This window comes from Sinohyriopsis cumingii, chromosome 9, assembly GCF_028554795.1.
Source record: "Sinohyriopsis cumingii isolate HCF-2022 chromosome 9, ASM2855479v2, whole genome shotgun sequence".
In the NCBI taxonomy this organism is placed as follows: domain Eukaryota; kingdom Metazoa; phylum Mollusca; class Bivalvia; order Unionida; family Unionidae; genus Sinohyriopsis; species Sinohyriopsis cumingii.
Genome location: NC_142969.1, coordinates 116,803,357 through 116,823,559, shown reverse-complemented (window position 1 = coordinate 116,823,559; position 20,203 = coordinate 116,803,357). Strand labels below are relative to the sequence as shown.

The following is a 20,203-nucleotide window of genomic DNA, read 5'->3' as shown; positions in this document are numbered from 1 at the left end:
GGTCATTGATAATGTAATTAAGAATATGTTCCAGTCAATGTGGTCATTTATAATGTTATTAAGAATATGTTCCATTTAACCTGGTCATTCATAATGTAATTAAGAATATGTTCTAATTAACCTGGTCATTCATAATGTAATTAAGAATATGTTCCAATTAACCTGGTCATTCATAATGTAATTAAGAATATGTTCTAATTAACCTGGTCATTCATAATGTAATTAAGAATATGTTCTAATTAACCAGGTCATTCATAATGTAATTAAGAATATGTTCCAATGAACCTGGTCATCCCTAATGAAATTAAGAATATGATAAGCCCACACCTAACTTTTAACAAATGTTTGCGAAGTAATTTTTGAAACAACCTTATCTAATGATGTGCCCAGCTCCTAACATTTTAACAAGGTGTGGGAGAAGTACTGTACTCAATAGTACAAATGTCTCTTAAACCATCAAACAAAGTGTATTACATATCATTAAGTTATATGATAAATTCTCTTGGTTTGATTGGCTGTCTACTGGGGCTTATTTTCGGACAGTTTTGGATTTCCCTTTGACCCCAGAACACTATACCTGGCAATGGTCAATACATTTATTCCATCAAGCACTATTGCCATAAACCAATATTTTAGTTGTACACTCTTCACGAAGGTGCAATTGGCACATGGTAAATGCTGGATAATTTACAACAGAGAAAAGATAATGTTAAAACTAAATAAGTGTTGATGGATCATGTGATGGATCATGTGATGGAGGTAATCTATTATCACCTTTTTCATTAGAAACTTCTCTTATAGCGTTGTCTGGTGGCCAAAAGTGCCTGTGTCTATTTTGTCTCAAAGCTCACAGACGACACTATATGAGAACAATTTTATTTTGGGAATTTGTTTGGTTTTTGCGGGTTTAATGCCTTTTTTGTTTCTCAGTACATGATGGGCATTACATGTTGGCCAGTATATTTGGTGGAAGCAGAACCCAGAAAACCCTGGAAAGAACCACCAACCCATGGGAAGCAAATGGCATGTTCTCGCATATTCATGTTGGCCAAACCAAGACTCAAACCCCCAAGGACAGATGTGAGATGTCGGTGATCTGTAAAGGCATGTGCCTAAGACCATTTGGCCCTGACCTGAGGCCCTTTCTCTTGGGCATAAAGGCAGAAACAGAATAAAAGCTCTCTTAAAACATGCTCAGGCAATTTTAACAATGCAAGTTAAAAGCAAGTCTTTCAGAATCTTCAGGATAGGTACAAAGGCAAAAATTTCAACTGATGACGGTTCATTCTTTATTTACAAATAAATAGACTGGTTTTGAAATACAAATATCACAAAAAAGATACAGCACCATCAAATAAGCAAGCATACTATTCCATTATTATAACAAGTTCACTCAGTAACATTTAACTTCAAGAAATCTGAAATATAAACAAATGTACAACATTAAGCAAATATTTTAAGTTTGTTATTTACATTAATTACAGATAAAAAGTTCTGGTCAAAAAAGGTTCATAGATTTAGACTGCCCTAAAGTCTTTAAGTTCATCAAGTTTTTTAAATAACTTATGGTCAGAAAAATTGCTTTTGAGACGTAAACCGGGCAGTAACCTTCTATAAGTACGAGACAATAATTGTCTAAATCATTCATACTTGCAAACTGTAGATCAAATGCCCTATACAAGTCATTAAAAAAGTATAATGCACCTGCAAATCAGGGTCTTTGGTGATTGTTCTTCTCATTAGTCCTAAGAAACTGCACAGATCCAGATCTGCCAGTGCATTATTTAGTGGCAGATCTGGGTCTATGCAGGTTGCAGTTGGACTCGTATCAATGAATGTATATGATATATGGTTACTTTTTTGCAAAGGATGTCTTTCTAAACTTTTCTGCAAGTTTTACCTTCAAATTTTAAGAATGCTTGATCAGCACTATATAACCAAGATTGTGTCGAAATGCTGTTAAGCCCTATACATACATACTTGATCTAGATCAATATGCATTATGCAAGGCATAAACTATTATCTCATTTTTAAGGCACTAAAAGATTTTACTGGAAAGTCTGGCCCCTCCCATTACATCTTCAGTGTTAGAAAAGTAACATAAATGGTTCAAGTTGAAAGTTTGATGATTATATCAATGAACAGTAAAACCTGTCCTAACAGTCACCTTTTTGCAGCAGTTACCTGGTTGCAATGGCCATTAAACCCACCTTGATTAAACTCCTACATAAAAGTCCTGTATTAAATGGTCACCTGCTTTCTATTGTCAATTGCCAGGTGCCTCTTGACCAAACAGTGGTCTCTTACAGTTTCAAGTGGTCATTCTGGAATATCAACCATGCAATACATTGTTCATTTTCCCAATAAACTCAGTTATGTAAAGACCTGTCTTGTGAATTGAACTTTGCATTGGCTAATCCTATTGTTGCCAAGTTATTTTAAGAATTTGAATAAAGCCATAATATTGCAAGGTAATTTGTTGTTATGGTAAAGACAATTCCTGTAGCAACTCCACGCCACCCCCTGTTTTATTTATGTGGGGTGGGGGTGGGGTGGAATGTATTCATTATCCGTAATTTGCTTTGATTTCTCAAATATAACCTATCCATTAATTTCTATCAGTGTTTACTGCATAATTTGGGTATCAGGGTTCTTCAAATTCAGTTTTAAAACGATGCAAATTTCTTTTGGCTAAATACGGTAGATTGTACTTGTATGTAAGAAACAAGAATTCAGTGAAGTGTTATAACAGTATTGAAATGTGTGCATCAATCTGTATTTGCAAAATGCATTGTGGTCCGAGAAAGATACTCACAATGTAACTATGAGATATCCATCATGTTTGAAATGAAAATGTTAACAGTGATTTCTTTATTAGATTTCTCCTCTAAATCCAAGAGTAGATAATTGACCAACACCATGGCAACTGTTTCACATGAGATCTTCTGTTGTTTCTAAATTATTTTCAAGGAATGCATTGCTAAATTCTGAAGAAAAAAAAACAAACACAGAACTGAGGCTGATGGGAACTGATTCAACTTAAAAGGCATTGCATGTCTTTGAACAAAGGTGATCTGCCAATCACAGTACTTTCTATATTTGATCTAGTTCTGTAACTTCCAATACTTCAGGTGTAATATACAAGCAACTGAACTAGCCACCTTTTGAACATAAATATATGCAAAAATGTACTAACTGAAAAATAGTGTGTGTGATTTGGATATTTTACAATTTTTCAGTCATGTGGCTACAATGTCTACAGTGTGGCAGTTTATGGTGAAGTCTTAGCACTGAAGCATCATGCTGCAGACATGTAGCATCATGTCCCATCCAGTCACATTATCCTGACACCAGGCTGATCAGTCCTAAAACTAACCTCATAATTCTGAGTGCCAAGCAAGCCAGTTGCTAGTACCATTTTTTTAAATAAGTCTTTGGTATGTCTTAGCCCTGGGTTCAAACCCAACAATCTCCTGCATCCAAGGTGGACACTTTAACCACTTGGGCCACCAGAGCGGTATAGACAGAGAAGGCCTGAAGAAATCTACTAATGAAACCCTTTTCCATCAGAATTTATGAATGATAAATTTACATGTATATGGTTAATTGTGTCCATAGGAAATTATGCCAACTGCTTATAATGATGATGATGAAAGTTTGGTGCAATGTATTTGTTCAAGAGCCAAGTATGAAAAGTGAACCAGGGGTCACATATGTACAAATATCAGCTTGGCATGCTCCCATGGGTAACTATTATTGACAGGTTTGGCTGTATTTCCATCTAGAATGAACTTGTATTCAGTGCAATTTGAGAGAGTTTCTTAACACTGCTAATTATCTATTTTAAATCTGGGTAACAATGTGATTTTCATAAAACTGCTTATTACCCATCTTAAATCATGTGTAATGAAGTAATTTTGATAAAACTGCTTATTACCCATCTGAAATCCTGGGTAATGAAGTAATTTTGATAAAACTGCTTATTACCCATCTGAAATCCTGGGTAATGAAGTAATTTTGATAAAACTGCTATTACTCCTCTTTAATCCTGGGTAATGATGTGCTGTGTAAAAAGTATAAAACTACACCAATGACATGAAAGCCCTAAGGTAGTGGAAATTAAATGAATCACTCCAAATCATTTTGTTAAAAATTAGTAAAATATATCAAAATACAAAATAACCACAGCATTATCTTTATGTCAGATAAATTTCACTTTTGTTCCAGTAGTATGTCTGGTACCAACAAATGAAACAGTAAATTTAAAACCACTACAACACAGAACTCGTGAGAAATGTTGGATCATAAAAAAAAATTGTAGTTTAACATCATTGATTATAGTTGTGTATGACAAAACAAAAATAGAATATTATGGAATTGTTTTATTTGTAGGAAAACCTCACCCAAACTATAAATGATTTTGTTTGTTCTGAAACACATATGGTATTCAATATTTGATTTTAACAATAGCGTTGAGACGAGATATCCAAGCATAGCAAGCTTGTTATCAATACACTAACAGAACTTTCACAATATTGTAAGATAAGCCAATTACTGGAATTGCTTCATGTTGAAAGTAGGGTTTAGTGACAACAGTGATACGGAAAATGAGTTCAGGCCCATATGTAAAGGAACACATGACTCGTGCAGAATTAATGACCCAATATGGTATGGAAAACTTGAAGCAGCATACAAAATATGGGTCCAACATTCTGTAGCCATAATTTCATAAAATGATGATTTAGGAAGCTGATCATCAAATTCAGCTGAAATTATATCAACACAAAACAGCATGTAACATTTTCTTTAAACCAATAATAATTAAAAGAAATTACTGTGTGGAAAGAAATGTAGTGGGTAGGTCTGACAATCATTGATCACAACTCTGCTGGATGATAATATAGATCAAACACTGAAAAGTCAAACTAAGTCAATTTGTCGTAAAGTTGAATAACATAGTTAATTTGCAGAAAGGAAAGTTTCAGTGACCAAGGGCCATAACTCTTCTAAATGATAATGCTGCATGCACTGAGCAAGAATGACCAATCAAACTGATCCATGTTCTCGTTAAGATCAGGCCTCCTAATTAAGTTTTAAAATTCCAATAGAGGAATCATTTGTGTGCTGACTCTAAAGTAGATGGGTCTGACAATCAGGGGACATAATTCTCTTAAATGAAATAGAGTGCCCACAACTGAACTTGACTGAGCCCTCATTACTGTCAAACTGGGTTGAAATCCAATTCAAATTAACTGAGCTACTGTGCAGAAATGAAAGTGGATGGGTCAAACAACCAGGGCCCATAACTCAACTAAATTATGCTGATTATAAACCTCAGCCAAGGTTCAATAAATTATGGCTACAAAATTTGGCTGAGATCTAAACATGTCTATAAGGAGTTGTGCACAGGTCAAATTGAGTGGGTCTATCAATCTGGTTGTAGCAGTAGGGTTTTTAATGCCATTTTTCAGCACACGATAGGCTATACATGGTGGCCAGTATTATTGGTGGAGGAAGAACCCGGGAAAACCCTGAAAGAACCACCGACCCATGAGAAGCTACTGGCAAGCTTTCTCACATACCGACATTGGCTGAATCCGAGACTTGAACCCCCATCAATCTGGAGCTGTTAAGTCCATTAAAAAAGGAAAAGAATGCCGACAATCAAATTCAGCCAAGACAACATCAAGCTGTCTATAAAATGGATCAAAATCCAATAACAATTATGGAAGGTACTGAGCAGAAACCAGAGTGGGTAGGTCTAACAATCAAGGGTTATAACTCTGCAAAATGATGCAGAACGCTAACATTTGAACTCGACCAAAACATCATGAAAATCAAACCATGTACCACATATGGTTCAGTAATAAAAAGAGTTATCATTTGAAAACAAACGCAGGTGGATCTCACGATCAGGGGCTATAACTCTGCTAAATTCAGCTAAGGTATTATAAAAATCAAGCTGCATACCAATTTTGGTTTAAATCCACTAATTATTATTAGTTATTGTGAGAAAACAAACATGGGGTCTGACAATTGAGACTATAATTCCATTAAATGATGACAAAGAATGCTTACAATCAAGCCCTGGCATGGGCTAATTAATATCAATTTACATTATACATTTGGGTGAAATAGAATTTCAGTTGAAGTAGTTACATTATGAAAATGAACATGGATGGGGGTTTGTGAATCAGGGGTTACAACTCTGCTAAACAACAATGTTGAATACAAGGTTTTGTTAATATCTAGCTGCAGAACAAATTCGCTTGAAATCCAATAATTATGGGAAATATTGTGCAGAAATGAAAGTGGGATGGATAGACAGACCTTATTTAATACCCCATTCTCTAAAAAATCTAGGGGATTTTTTTTTTAATGAAACCCTTTTTTCCTTAAAATACTGCAACAGATCAAAATATACTTTTGTTGACTAGATTTTTTAACATATTAATATGATTAAAATGAATTAACAAAAATGGTCATTTTAATATTCTGTTAAAGCCATCATATATTTAATAAATGTAATTTGAATTTACTTTTGTCATTACTATCAACAAATAAACCAGAAAAACTACCATGTGAACGTTTTAGCAAAGGTCTGCTCAAGACATCAACTATTTTGGTAATAAGTGACTGCTTTGAAAGCAATTTTGTTTTAAAAGAAAGAAATAAGGAATAATTGTAAAAAGCAGTCACTTACACATCTCACCAAAATGGCAACTCACTTCATTTTATTTAGCTGATGTCATGAAAAAATTACCTGATCCATTTCATTCATGAATTTCTCACTAATTATTTAGCCATGAGAAGAAAAACATTCAAACATTTTAAAACTCCTCTTGTACAACTTAAGCTTTTCCATTTATAAGGCAGTATTTCAATTCTTTGCATAATATCTCTCCCTCAAGTCTTTTCATAAGACGATTATATTTGTTTCCTTTGAAATCACTGTCAGCAGCAGGTGAGCTTACTAATGTAGTCTCTCCCAAATGTTCGCTGGAAATAGCCCCTATCTTCAACTGACTTTTTTCATCTCCAACATTACAAAATTTATCATGAGTTTGTTTTTTTGTAAGCATATCAGGTGGCGAGTTATTTCCGTTAGAATGTAAATGCACGCTAGCTGGTATACTGTTTGAATTTTTCACACTGTTTTGTTTTGCTCTGAGAATGAAACTCTTCCTGGGAGTTTTGGCTTTCTTTTTCTTTCTTCTCTCTCTTTTTTGCAACATTTGCATAACTTCTTCATAAGTATCTGGGCCTCGACTTTTAGAGCGAGATGTTCTCTGTCGCGAGCTTGCTGAGGAAAGATCTCGGATATTAAATGCCCCACTTTCTGAATCCTCACTCTTTTTTTTCCTATCACCACCTAGTTCTGTTTCTTCAACAGGAGTATCAGGTGCATCATTTGTATTACTTTTATTGTACATGTCTTCCCAAAAGCGAGATTCTGAGATGTTCTCAAGCAGTTTGACTTTGCCAATATTTCCAATGGAAACAACTTTTGGTTTGCTGTGTTCCATGTAAGGTACTGGAACTGGAGTTGCTGCAAAGACTCTATCATTGTAATCAAGAGTTTGCTTCAATTTTGTGACAGTTTTTTCATCTTCAACATATTCTAGCTTTCTTTCATCCGAACCAGTCAACAATCTTTCTTGGTGCAAAGGTGTTTTGGGAATATTTGGACAACTTGATGATTTTGGAGTTTCTGTCCAAGAAGCATTTATATCCTCAAGAAAATCCTCTCTCATACCTGAATCATCCCTCTCAAAAGGACTTTTCTCCATGCTATCTCTCACTTGGAGCATTTGTGGATTAAAGTCACCAAGTCCCTGCCCTTTCCTGGACTCGATACTTCCAAAACCTGGACTACTGGTATCTGAAAGATCAGAATCCTTCTGTTTTTGCTCATTTTGTTGGGTAATAGGATTTCCCCTTGTGATTCCTGCAGACGCTGACCTCTCATCACTGCTACTGTAGCCAGTATCCACTGTTTGCATGCTTTCTCTTGAACAAGATCGTCCTTTTATTGACTGCTGTCGTTTCAAAGTCATAACTGCAGGTGCTGTGACAGGGCGTTCAGCAGGCACTTTTCTTTTGTTATATCGATACAATAAATAATTATTTTGAACTTTCTTCACCTGCTCAGCAGAAACCTTGTTCATCCTGTGGAAAAGCTTGCCCTTGGGTGAGGAGTCATAAGATGGGGCAATCAATATGTAGTGACCTTTGTCTTGGGACTGCACAGCATGCCACCCACGAAACCTTAAACGAATAACATTAACATATCAGTAGTCTAGAAAAAATTCTATGTCAAAAAGAAAGATAAGTGTTGATATAAAACACACACAAAACAATTGCCCACAAGACCTAAAACTTGGTGAAATTCACTTGATTTGGATTTTTTTAAAACGTAGCTTTAACAATTTTTCAGTCATATCACTGTGATGTCTGCAGTATGGCAGTTTATAGCGATGTTTTCTAATCTGCTTTTTTCAATAAAATTGAATCGGTAAACTGGCAACCTCTAAAAACTAATGAAACATTTTAAATTAGTCCAAGGGTTTAAAATCATAAGGAGTCCAATATACGTCATAATAAAGTTCTGGTACTTAAAATCTCTGATGTGTATTTTTTTCTAACAGTATGAAAACAACTACCAGGAATGAAAAATATATACCCACCCCTATCTGTTACAATTCTGTTTGTAGCATTAGTTGGGTATGGCTCACTATTGATGGTTTTACGAATGGGTCTAAGTGACCTTGACCTTTTAACCTTCTAACCCTACAAACAATATGTTGGTGCAATTATGTGGTATGTAATTAAAGTTACTATACAGAAACTTTTTCCTTGGTCATGACATGGTGACCTTGACCTTTTGTGTAATGAAATAACTAGTCTCTTTCCTGCCCAGTGTGCAAGCCATCCAAAGTTTGACCAATGTAATCTAAACTTTCAGTTGGAAACCACTGTCATCTTATCTGAATTACAGTGATCTTGATCTCTGACCATTTTGTTTGACCCCAAACTTTATAGGCATTCTCAAAGTTTGGTGCATAAACTACTTTTATTCTTTTCGCCACTATGACCATGAGCTCTGACATTCGGATCCCAAATATGATAGTTGCTTTCCTTACTTTAATTGCAAGCCATGCACAATGTTTAAAGTATGAAGTTAAGAATTCAACTTATTGTGCAGAAGTTACTTTTCTTATTTCAGTCACAGTGACCTTGACCTTTGAGTCCAAAATCAACAGATTTTTCTAAACTCAAACTATCTACGCATTTTGATCAAGGTATATGGTCTATAAATAAAGTTACTGTGCATAAACTCTTTTTCTTATTTCAGTCACAGTAGCTTAGATTTTTGACCCCAAGATTAATAGATGTCTTCCCAACCTCAAGTGAAAGCCATCTATCTATAATCAGCTCAAGCTTCTATTAGACAAAAATTATTCATTTTCATTCTTGCATATTTGATGGAAGAACTGGATCTTGTCTCATAAATAAATGTTTTATGCTTCAGCTGTGAAAATATGATGCAGCAAAAGAATGTTTTCAAAGAACATGACTTCGAAATTGTCTGTAATTTTTTTTTACATTTGATTAATTAATCTTTACAGGTGTACAGATAACTTGGTCAAAAATAATTATCATTTACAGCTAATTCTTATAAAGAAAAATATTTGCAAAATAATTATGGGAAAACAAATCATATGTACCAAAAATTAGAGGAAAAAATTAAATAATTGTTGTGACTTTATGTTGGATGATAAATGAGGATACAAAAATAGAAAATGAAAACAAACTCTCTTTTTGAATAGATATACAGTATTTATATTTTCTCTGGTTATATACTTACTTGAGTAAATTACTGTGACACTGCAGAACATCAAAAATATTTATGTCAAATCTAATTTGTCTTATGTCTCATGTAATGATAACCCCATGTTACATTATATTCATTGTTGCTGTTGTTTGTTTTAATGTTACTTTTAACACATTATTGGCAATAGCATGTCAAGGAAATAGGAGTAAAATGCCTTTCTCAAGGACACACCAAATCGGTCTGCCTAAGCAGGCACTGAACCCATGACCCTTGGATAACAATTCAGAATCTCAGTCAACTGAGCTGCCATGTTTCCCTTGCATACTCTGTGTCCCAAAGACTTAAAAACGGAGGCAACTGAAAAATATCTGTTGACAGTATTGTTCAGCAAGCTGTATATCTCATCATTATGGACTTGCTTTATGAAATTATGATGTCATCTCTTTATATTATTATGACATCCACCATCTCAAATATTCATTCATGTCTTGAATGAAATCTTGAATCATATAAGTCAAATATAAAAACATATTTATTTCAAATCTTTGTAACATTTCTTGTCAATAACATTTTGAGATATCATAATTGCTTGTTGATTATATAAATGTGTATATAAATGTGTACTGACTAATATCTTTGGTGGACTCACTGCTTGGGTGTAGCCAACTCATAAGCTTGTCGGCTACTGCACTAAACAGCTCATCCACCTGAGATATCATGCAGTACACTGACAATATTCTCATCCACCTAAGACATCATGCAGTACACTGACAATATTCTCATCCACCTGAGACATCATGCAGTACACTGACAATATTCTCATCCACCTGAGACATCATGCAGTACACTGACAATATTCTCATCCACCTGAGACATCATGCAGTACACTGACAATATTCTCATTCATCATGCAGTACACTGAAGATATTCTCATCCACCTGAGACATCATGCAGTACACTGATGATATTCTCATCCACCTGAGATATCATGCAGTACACTGTTACAATATTCTCATTCATCATGCAGTACACTGAAGATATTCTCATCCACCTGAGACATCATGCAGTACACTGATGATATTCTCATCCACCTGAGATATAATGATGTACACTGATAATATTCTCATCCACCTGAGAAATCATGCAATACATTTCCAATATTCTCATCCACCTGAGACATCATGCAATACACTAACAATATTCCCATCCAGCTGAGATATCATGCAGTACACTGACAATATTCCCATCCAGCTGAGATATCTTGCAGTATGCTTATGAAAATCTATAATTCTAATACATACATGTATAACGGTAAGAAAGGTGTTATCAGAGATCACATTTATAGCTGAAATAATACAGATTTTCCAGTTATAAAAAAAAAAACAAAGAAAGAAGAAGAGCACACAGTATAAACAAAAAAGCCCTGTTTGGTATTGAACACACAAATCTGTAGACACTAAAAATATTATGAAGAACCAAGCAACCAGTCTCCCACTGCCAGATTTTCAAAAGACAGACTAAATTTGCATAGGATTAGGCAGAATGTAGCTAATGAAAGGCTCAAATAAAATGAAATCATTGTTTAGACAAATTAAAAATCATTGAAAACCATTAAAATCAAAATAATGATGCACAGGCAAGTCACTCAAAAGAAAAATGAGAGGGGAAAATGAAGAGAGATAAGAAAATCACAGATAGGTCATCTTGAGTAACAATGAAACTGTAGATCTATTAAATATGTGTAAATATATCCCAATGATATGTAAAGTATGCTATTTATCATATCCCAATGATATGTAAAGTATGTTATTTATCCTATCCCAATGATATGTAAAGTATGCTATTTATCCTATCCCAATGATGCGTAAAGTATGCTATTTATCATATCCCAATGATGCATAAAGTATGCTTTTGTTGTTGAGTTTAATTATAGTAGCGTTTGCACAATTGTGCATGTGCCACTTTTTTCTGACTGCACTGCAGCCTGCTAGTTGTTCCTGGGGAAGGGGATGGTGCCACCTCCCCCAGGCTTTTATGGATTCAAGGAACCCTGATAGTTTGGCCTCAATCCGTGGGTCCATAAAGGTCCCTACAGTTGAACGGTTGGCTGTCATTAGTGGGAAGGAGAGCTCGGGGATGGTCCTGCTTGCTTTACATTGCTGGTTTCTTGTTGCATTTGCCTGGTGTTTTTTTTTGTTTGTTTTTTTTCGAGAATTTTTTTTTTTTTTCTTCAAAATGTTCTAAAAGGAGGGGTGATGTTCTATGCTGTTAATAGAGGTTCTTAGTAGATATCATGTATGAAGAGAGATTTTCAAGGTTATTATGGGATTACTAGTCGAGGTGTTTAGGGTGTGTTTCTTACGTTATGTTATTTATAAGTTTTTAGATATTACCTCTTTAAGTTATTTATTAATTGATGTTTTTAGAGATTGAATGTTATTTTTACTTTATTTAGCAAGAGACTGGAGTCCTAGCCAATTACACGGTTCGTTAAGGACATCTAGGACAGGAATCCTAGCTGATTACTTGGTTCGTTAAGGACATCTAGGACATCCGATTTTGCGGTTTCCTTAGTTTTTTATAGGTGCTTCGTAAGTGAATTATTTATTAATACTTTTATAAAATTGAATGATATGTTATGATTTTTTATGTGGTGGCTTCTAAATTTATTTAGCTAGTTACTGGGTCTGCTATTAATCATACCCCAATGATATGTAAAGTATGCTATTTATCCTATTGTACTTTTTAATAAACATAGGCAGCTTCCAGCCACAACAGTTAATGCTTTCTTAAGTTACTATCCTAGTATTTTAAACCTGCCAGCTAAATAAATTCGTAGCAAAACTGTAATCATCAATTACACAGCTTGCCTCAAGTAAGCATGTAATAAGACTTTAGCAGCCATTATAAACAAACTTGATCATGAAGAAAATAAATCAGGGCAGACTGACCTTGAAATTTAGACCGCAAGAGAATACTGATGTCACAAAGGTAAATCTTCTTTGAAATTTCATAATCTAAGATCAATGCAAGCTTGAGATAATGAGCATAAAGAATGTATGAGAAATTACTTAAAAAATATTTAAATCAGTGAAGCCTGACATATAGGTCAAAGTATCCTACTTTTGTAGTAAGGGTTTAATATTCTTGGAAATGCATCCCCTCAGAGTTTCATGTCTACATCATGAGCAAAACCTGTGAAATTAACTTCAAAAAAGTATATTTAATTTAACCAATTACATGATGGCTAATTTCTATACATGTATATTGTTTGGTCACAGTAACCTACTTTTGTCACATCATTGAAACTCTTACAGAGATGCAGCCTCTGCCTCAGTTTTATCAATTTATTAAGTGGAAAATAATACATAGATAGTGAAAAAAATGCAAAACAGTAGGTATATACATCAACGGCCAGCAGAATAAATTTCTCAACAAGTAGCGGGTGGGGGGGCCTACTGTCAGACACAGATATCCTTGGTACATTTTATGCTTTTGTTTTTAATGGGGTGAGTGGGGATGAATTCGGAGTAAACCATGGATGCATCATCAGCTGCAAAGAACTTAAAAGTTCAATGAAAAATATGAAGCAAGAGTGCATTCGCATAATGCCACAAAGATAGCTTTCTTGGTTACCCTCCGCAAATCTGCTAGAAGAAAGCTAATATTTCATCAAAGTTTAGAATCAAAAACCATTTTTTCCTCTATCAGGTAACTTAAGTGAATGAAATGGCCACCTAGTAAAATCAAATCCAGTTATGACATTAATATGTCTAAAGATTAGGAGTGTATTTAGACAAGGAATGTTCTTGATATGCTTTAAGGCTTTTTAGATTTTTATTTAGTTGGAAAAGAAAAAATACCTGTTATTGATTGAGCTAGCCAAAAAAAAGAAATCGATCACAACCTAAAAACTGGTAATTCTGCTTTTGAAATTGTTTTAATAAATATAAAACAATATAATCTTTTTACATTTTATTATACTAAAACAGGCTCTAATTAGAAAAATTTATTCTAGTAACTTAGGCAACAAAGAGTTAGCATTAGGAAGAGAGATCCATGGCCTATTTAAAAAATGTTAACAAAGGTGAAATGAACACGTGAAGATACAAGCCATATAAGCATCCAAGTGATTGTGATGATGGTTAGTATTTTGATATTTTGAAAATGAGCACCATAAACACTCGCTTGTAATATGAGACCAACTGCAAACTGGACAGACCCAGATCTGCCATCACATAATGCACAGGCTGATCTGGGTCTATGAAGTTTGTTATGAGTTATTAGTAGAACAAACAATATAGACCCTGATCTGCAGGCACATTATGGCAGGTCAGGATCATTGTTGTTTGTAGTTTGACTCGTCTTACAAGTGAGTGCATACGGTACTGGGTTTTATTTTCGCATAGCAGTTAAATACTTTACCAATTTAATTTAAATGATGCTTTCGATTTTCTCACCTGTTTCTTTAATAACATTGCCAAAAATCATGTCCACGTTATCACTGTTTAGATGGACATTTATTTGTATATTGACAAGCAAAGTCAATGTACATAATGTGATAACATATCAGGGTCTATGCATTTGCCTGAAACCAGAGTACAAAAGTGGCCTAGATCTATCTGCATCTGCTAGTTCATTATGCATTTCAAGCCCAAGTTATTTCCCTAAGTCACATGTGGCCTAGATCTGCCAGTGTACTATGCAGTATTAGTTTATGCTGTTTGCCAGAGAAGAACAAGTGGCCTAGATCTGCCAGTACATTATGCAATGTGAGTTTATACAGTTTGCTGAAATCACTAGCAGAACAAGTGGCCTATATCTGCCAGTACATCATGCAATGTGAGTTTATACAGTTTGCTGAAATCACTAGCAGAACAAATGGCCTAGATCTGCCAGTACATTATGCAATGTGAGTTTATACAGTTTGCTGAAATCACTAGCAGAACAAGTGGCCTATATCTGCCAGTACATCATGCAATGTTAGTCAATGCTGTTTCCCAGCTCAGTGTACATTATACATGTGCAAATAAAGTTGATGAATAAATGGAAGCTGGTTTAATAACAAGACCTGACTTTATGGATTTAAATCACACCGTACAGTGTACTGGATTAAAGACTAGACTGTATGGATTTATATCACAATGTACAGCGTACTGGATTAACAAGATTAGACTGACTAATAGGACACATAAGGATTTATATCACAATGTACGGGATGAGCAATCGGACTAGACTGTATGGATTTACATTACAATGTACTGGATTAGCAATTAGACTAGACACTAGATTTACATCACAATGTATTGGATTAGCAATTAGACTAGACCATGGCTTTACATCACAATGTACTGGATTAGCAATTAGACTAGACACTAGATTTACATCACAATGTATTGGATTAGCAATCAGACTAGACAACAGGTTTACATCACAATGTATTGGATTAGCAATTAGACTAGACCATGGCTTTACATCACAATGTACTGGATTAGCAATTAGACTAGACAACAGGTTTACATCACAATGTATTGGATTAGCAATTAGACTAGACCATGGCTTTACATCACAATGTACTGGATTAGCAATTAGACAAGACTGTAAGGATTTACATCACAATATAATGGATTAGTAATTAGAGCAGACAATGGATTTTCATCACAATGTACTGGATTAGTAATTAGACCAGAGGATGGATTTACACAACAATGTGCTGAATTAGCAATCTGACTAGACTGTAAGGATTTACATCACAATATAATGAATTAGTAACTAGACCAGACTGTATGGATTTACATCACAATATACTGAATTAGCAATTAGACCAGAGAATGGATTTACATAACAATGTATTGAATTAGCAATTTGACAAGATTGTATGGATTTACATCACAATGTACTGGATTAGCAATTAGAACAGACAATGGATTTACATCACAATGTACTGGATTAGCAATTAGACCAGACCATGGCTTTACATCACAATGCTTTGGATTATCAATTAGACTGGACTGTATGGATTTACATCACAATGTGCTGGATTAGCAATTAGACTAGGGTGTAAGGATTTACATCACAATTGACTAGACTAGCAATTAGACTAGACCCTGGATTTACATCACAATGTACTGGATTAGCAATTATACCAGGGTGTAAGGATTTACATCACAATGTATTGGATTTGAAATTAGACTAGACTGTATGTATTTATATAACAATAACTGGATTAGCAATTAGACCAGACAATGGATTTACATCACAATGTACTGGATTAGCAATTAGACCAGACAATGGATTTACATCACAATGTACTGGATTAGCAATCAGACCAGACAATGGATTTACATCACAATGTACTGGATTAGCAATTAGACAAGGCAATGGATTTACATCACAATGTACTAGATTAACAATTAGAACAATGGATTTACATCACAATGTACTGGATTAGCAATTAGACTAGACAGTATGGGGCTACAATACTGTAAAGTGTGAATAATACCAAATTCAGCCTTTATTCCAGGGGTCATAAATTGCACCATGCCCAAATTGACCATTGCACCACCAATGATCATAATTTTGTATGTTAGTAAAAAAATATTTTTTTTGCTTATTAAAAAATCAAATAAATATTAAATAAACAAATTGTTTTTAAATGCCAGTTTAAAAAAACCCACCAAATTTTGCACGCTAGTTAAATAATCAAATTTTGTATGCTGCTATATCCAAATTTTGTATGCTAGTTGAATAACCAAATTTAGTTTGCTAGTTAAATAACCAAATTTTTTGTATGCTAATTAAGTAGCCTAATTTTGTATGCTAGTTAAATAAGCTAATTTTGTATGCTAGTTAAATAAGCTAATTTTGTATGCTAGTTAAATAACCTAAATTTGTCTGCTAGCTGAATAACCTAATTTTGTCTGCTGGTTAAATGACCGAATTTTGTCTGCTGGTTAAATAACCTATTTTTGTCTGCTAGTTAAATAACCTAATTTTGTCTGCTGGTTAAATAACCTAAATTTGTCTGCTAGCTGAATAACCTAATTTTGTCTGCTGGTTAAATGACCGAATTTTGTCTGCTGGTTAAATAACCTATTTTTGTCTGCTAGTTAAATAACCTAATTTTGTCTGCTAGTTAAATAACCTAATTTTGTATGCTAGTTAAATAACCTAATTTTGTCTGCTGGTTAAATAACCTAATTTTGTCTGCTAGTTAAATAACCTAATTTTGTATGCTAGTTAAATAACCTAATTTTGTCTGCTGGTTAAATAACCTAATTTTGTCTGCTGGTTAACTAACCTAATTTTGTCTGCTGGTTAAATAACCTAATTTTCTAAGCTAAATTGATTAATCAATTTTAAGTAACATCCCAAAGGTAACATGAAGTTTATTTTATTATAATTACAGTTATGGAACATTCAATGCTAGATTTTGAATTCACTGATAACTTTCAAGCGGAAAAATAAGTTTGGAGAATACACAATGTGAACTTAAGCAACCTTTCTTCCTCTGCACAAATATGTATCCTACCATACATAGATTGTAGACAAGATTTATAATATATGCATTCTGCTAAATTGCAAATATAATTTTTATTTTATACCATATGTCATATACTGACACTTCAAAGACTTAAAAATTTAATGATATTTAAAAAACATAATGTATACTAAGAACTTAACAACAGTTGAATCCTGTGCACTTAGAGACCTTTAACACAATGACAAATTTACAAGTCAGATGCATACACTGCCGAATAATACTTTATTATATGCTCATTTTTGTCTCTATTAACTGTACATTGTCAGAATTGTGCAGTATTTTATGATATTGAACACCTTCATATTGCATGCACATGCACAACACGTGTGCCCAAGAGCAGTATACTGTGTTAGGAATTACTCTGTAAACAAATCATGTACACTCATGCAGTAGACACTTTATGTTTTGATTGATTAAATTTGTTTCTGAATGAACTAAAGCAGCTGTTTTGTGGACTGACACATACCAGTTGCTTTGCAAATTATTCTGCATTAACCTTTTTGATACAATGTTTCGGATTTAGGCAGATGGCAGACAGGTCATAAAATTGCTGGGGTCCCTACAAATATCATGCAAGTGACCAGGCATAAGCATGTCTTCTTTAGCTGGTGATAAGAATGGCAAAAAATATACTTACAGTTTTACATCCTGAATTTCCTCAAAATGTACTTTCTTAGTTCTGCAATCCGAATTACATGAGCTATGTCATGGGTTCTAAAGCTTGATTACACATTTTGAAATTGTACTGTAATTTTGACTACATTCCAAGTACAATAACATCCTCCTTACTGCACTCAATATGAAATAAACATTATATTCCATAGCGTCTTTTTGATAATTAGAATTTAAAGAGTTCATACTTTTCCCACATTATGATTCCAAACATTCAGTGGCAGAAGAGAAACACACATGAAGATGAGTCAAGGCTCTGCTCCCTCACTGTGCAAATCAGATGTTACTTCATGTAAAATTTACACAGATATATCCAGTCCATTAATCCCAAAATTTAGTAGAATTGACAAAAATACCAAAATCTATTAATTCCAGACCAAATGGAAAAGTTGTTGCAATGTGCATTCATTCACAATATGACTCTAAATTTCAATATTATGAAGACCCAAACGACAATTTCTTTTGAAAGTGATGTCAAACATGTAACTAAGTTCAAATTTAACTGGGCAGAGTTATGTGCGCATTAATATTGTTGTTGTGTACTGATGAATCTGCACTTTTGTATTTAGTTTGGAATGCAGCATAAATTCAGTTACGTTGTTTACTTAGTGTATTTTTGTTTATATAATTGAGCCTTAGGAAGAATAGGAAAATGAGCATATAATAAAAAGGTTACTGCATTTGTATGGGAAAATATATCTATCCAAAAAAACTTGTTCATATTTTCCCATACAAATGCAGTAATCTATAAATACATGTACAATGTTTCTCTGGGATAGGATCAAATATAACCAATTCATAAAATCTACGACCTGACCCTGAAGCTGACAAAAATATGAAAGAAAACCTTTCAAATTTATCAACTTAATGGAAATCACAAGTTTTAATAAGTGGATAAAATAGGTCATGTTGAAGAAACAAACAGTGATAGTTATTCTGTTTATCACCAGCTGCCATTGACAGTGTCTGTGTGTAAGGTTTCTGTTACACATAACAGACATTTTTTTAAAAAGCAAAATGCTTAATTTAGTAGAAAGTGGTCTGGTCTACAATCATATTCATGTTTAGAAAAAAATTATGCCTACAGTTGTGTGGAAAATTTTAGTTAGTCAAGCTGAAATTCTTACCTGGTTTCCTCCCTTGTTGGAAATCTTTGCAAACAAAACAAGCACAAGTCATGAGGTACTGATGTAACAAATCATAATTTTTAAACACAGAAATCGCAAACAAATAAAAAGAAAGAAACTACTAAAAGAAAAAGAGCAGGAGATTTTCACAAAGTTAATCAGTTAAAATGTACAAAATATCTTTCGAGATAAAAGAGATTATGAAATATTCTTGAAATTAAATGTTCTTTTAAGTCTGAAATTTTGCACTAAATGTAATCCTGGAAATCTCACAGATGAGCTTGCCAGACCCAATTAGCGTGTTTTAAGAAATGCCACCCAGAGGACCTGAAATGTCTATCACTGGTAACTACTGATTTGTTTTCATCGATATAAATTTTCATATAAATAGATCTTTTTATATAGTTACCTTAATTTGTGGACTGAGGAAGGATCCTACTGTCTTTAAGTTCATGATTTGTACCAACCACAAAATCCATGATAACTAGTACCCCATGAAAACTAGTACCCCATGAAAACTAGTATTCCATGATAACTGGTACCCCATGAAAACTGGTACCCCGTGAAAACTGGCACCCCATGATAACTGGTACCCCATGATAACTAGTACCCCGTGAAAACTGGTACCCCATGATAACTAGTACCCCATGAAAACTGGTACCCCGTGAAAACTGGTACCCCGTGAAAACTGGTACCCCATGAATACACAGCATTTTAGATTTAAATACAACTTTAATATAGCTCATTATTGTCAATAATACAAGTCAGTTTAATGTACCTCAACCCTCCCTTTTTTAAAAGAAGCTCATCACATAAGCCAAGCAAATGATACAGAGATTATATATATATATATATATATATATATATATATATATATATATATATATATATATATATATATATATATATTATAAAAATCAAAAATGTATTTCTGAGATATAAAAATTGAGAGATCAGCACAAAATTTAGGTTATTCATTACCATATAATGAGATAAAAAAATAAAGAGTTGGGATATTCATTACCA

General features: G+C 33.8%; 1 protein-coding gene across 3 annotated transcripts in view; it reads right to left on the bottom strand.

Annotated features, from left to right (window-relative positions):
• Positions 1-1,275: 1,275 nt before the first annotated feature.
• LOC149792525 (uncharacterized) overlaps positions 1,276-20,203 on the bottom strand; it is a 111,120-nt gene continuing 92,192 nt past the window's right edge. For 2 of the 3 annotated variants that reach the window (XM_089971152.1, XM_089971155.1), the window contains 2 exons: positions 19,178-19,201; positions 1,276-8,268 (listed from right to left, as the gene is read on the bottom strand). In XM_089971152.1, the coding sequence (XP_089827278.1) occupies positions 6,852-8,268; positions 19,178-19,201 (1,441 nt within the window). In that variant the 3' untranslated portion in view covers positions 1,276-6,851. The remainder of the gene's footprint in view (positions 8,269-19,177; positions 19,202-20,203) is intronic. The other variant, XM_089971154.1, reaches the window with a different exon arrangement.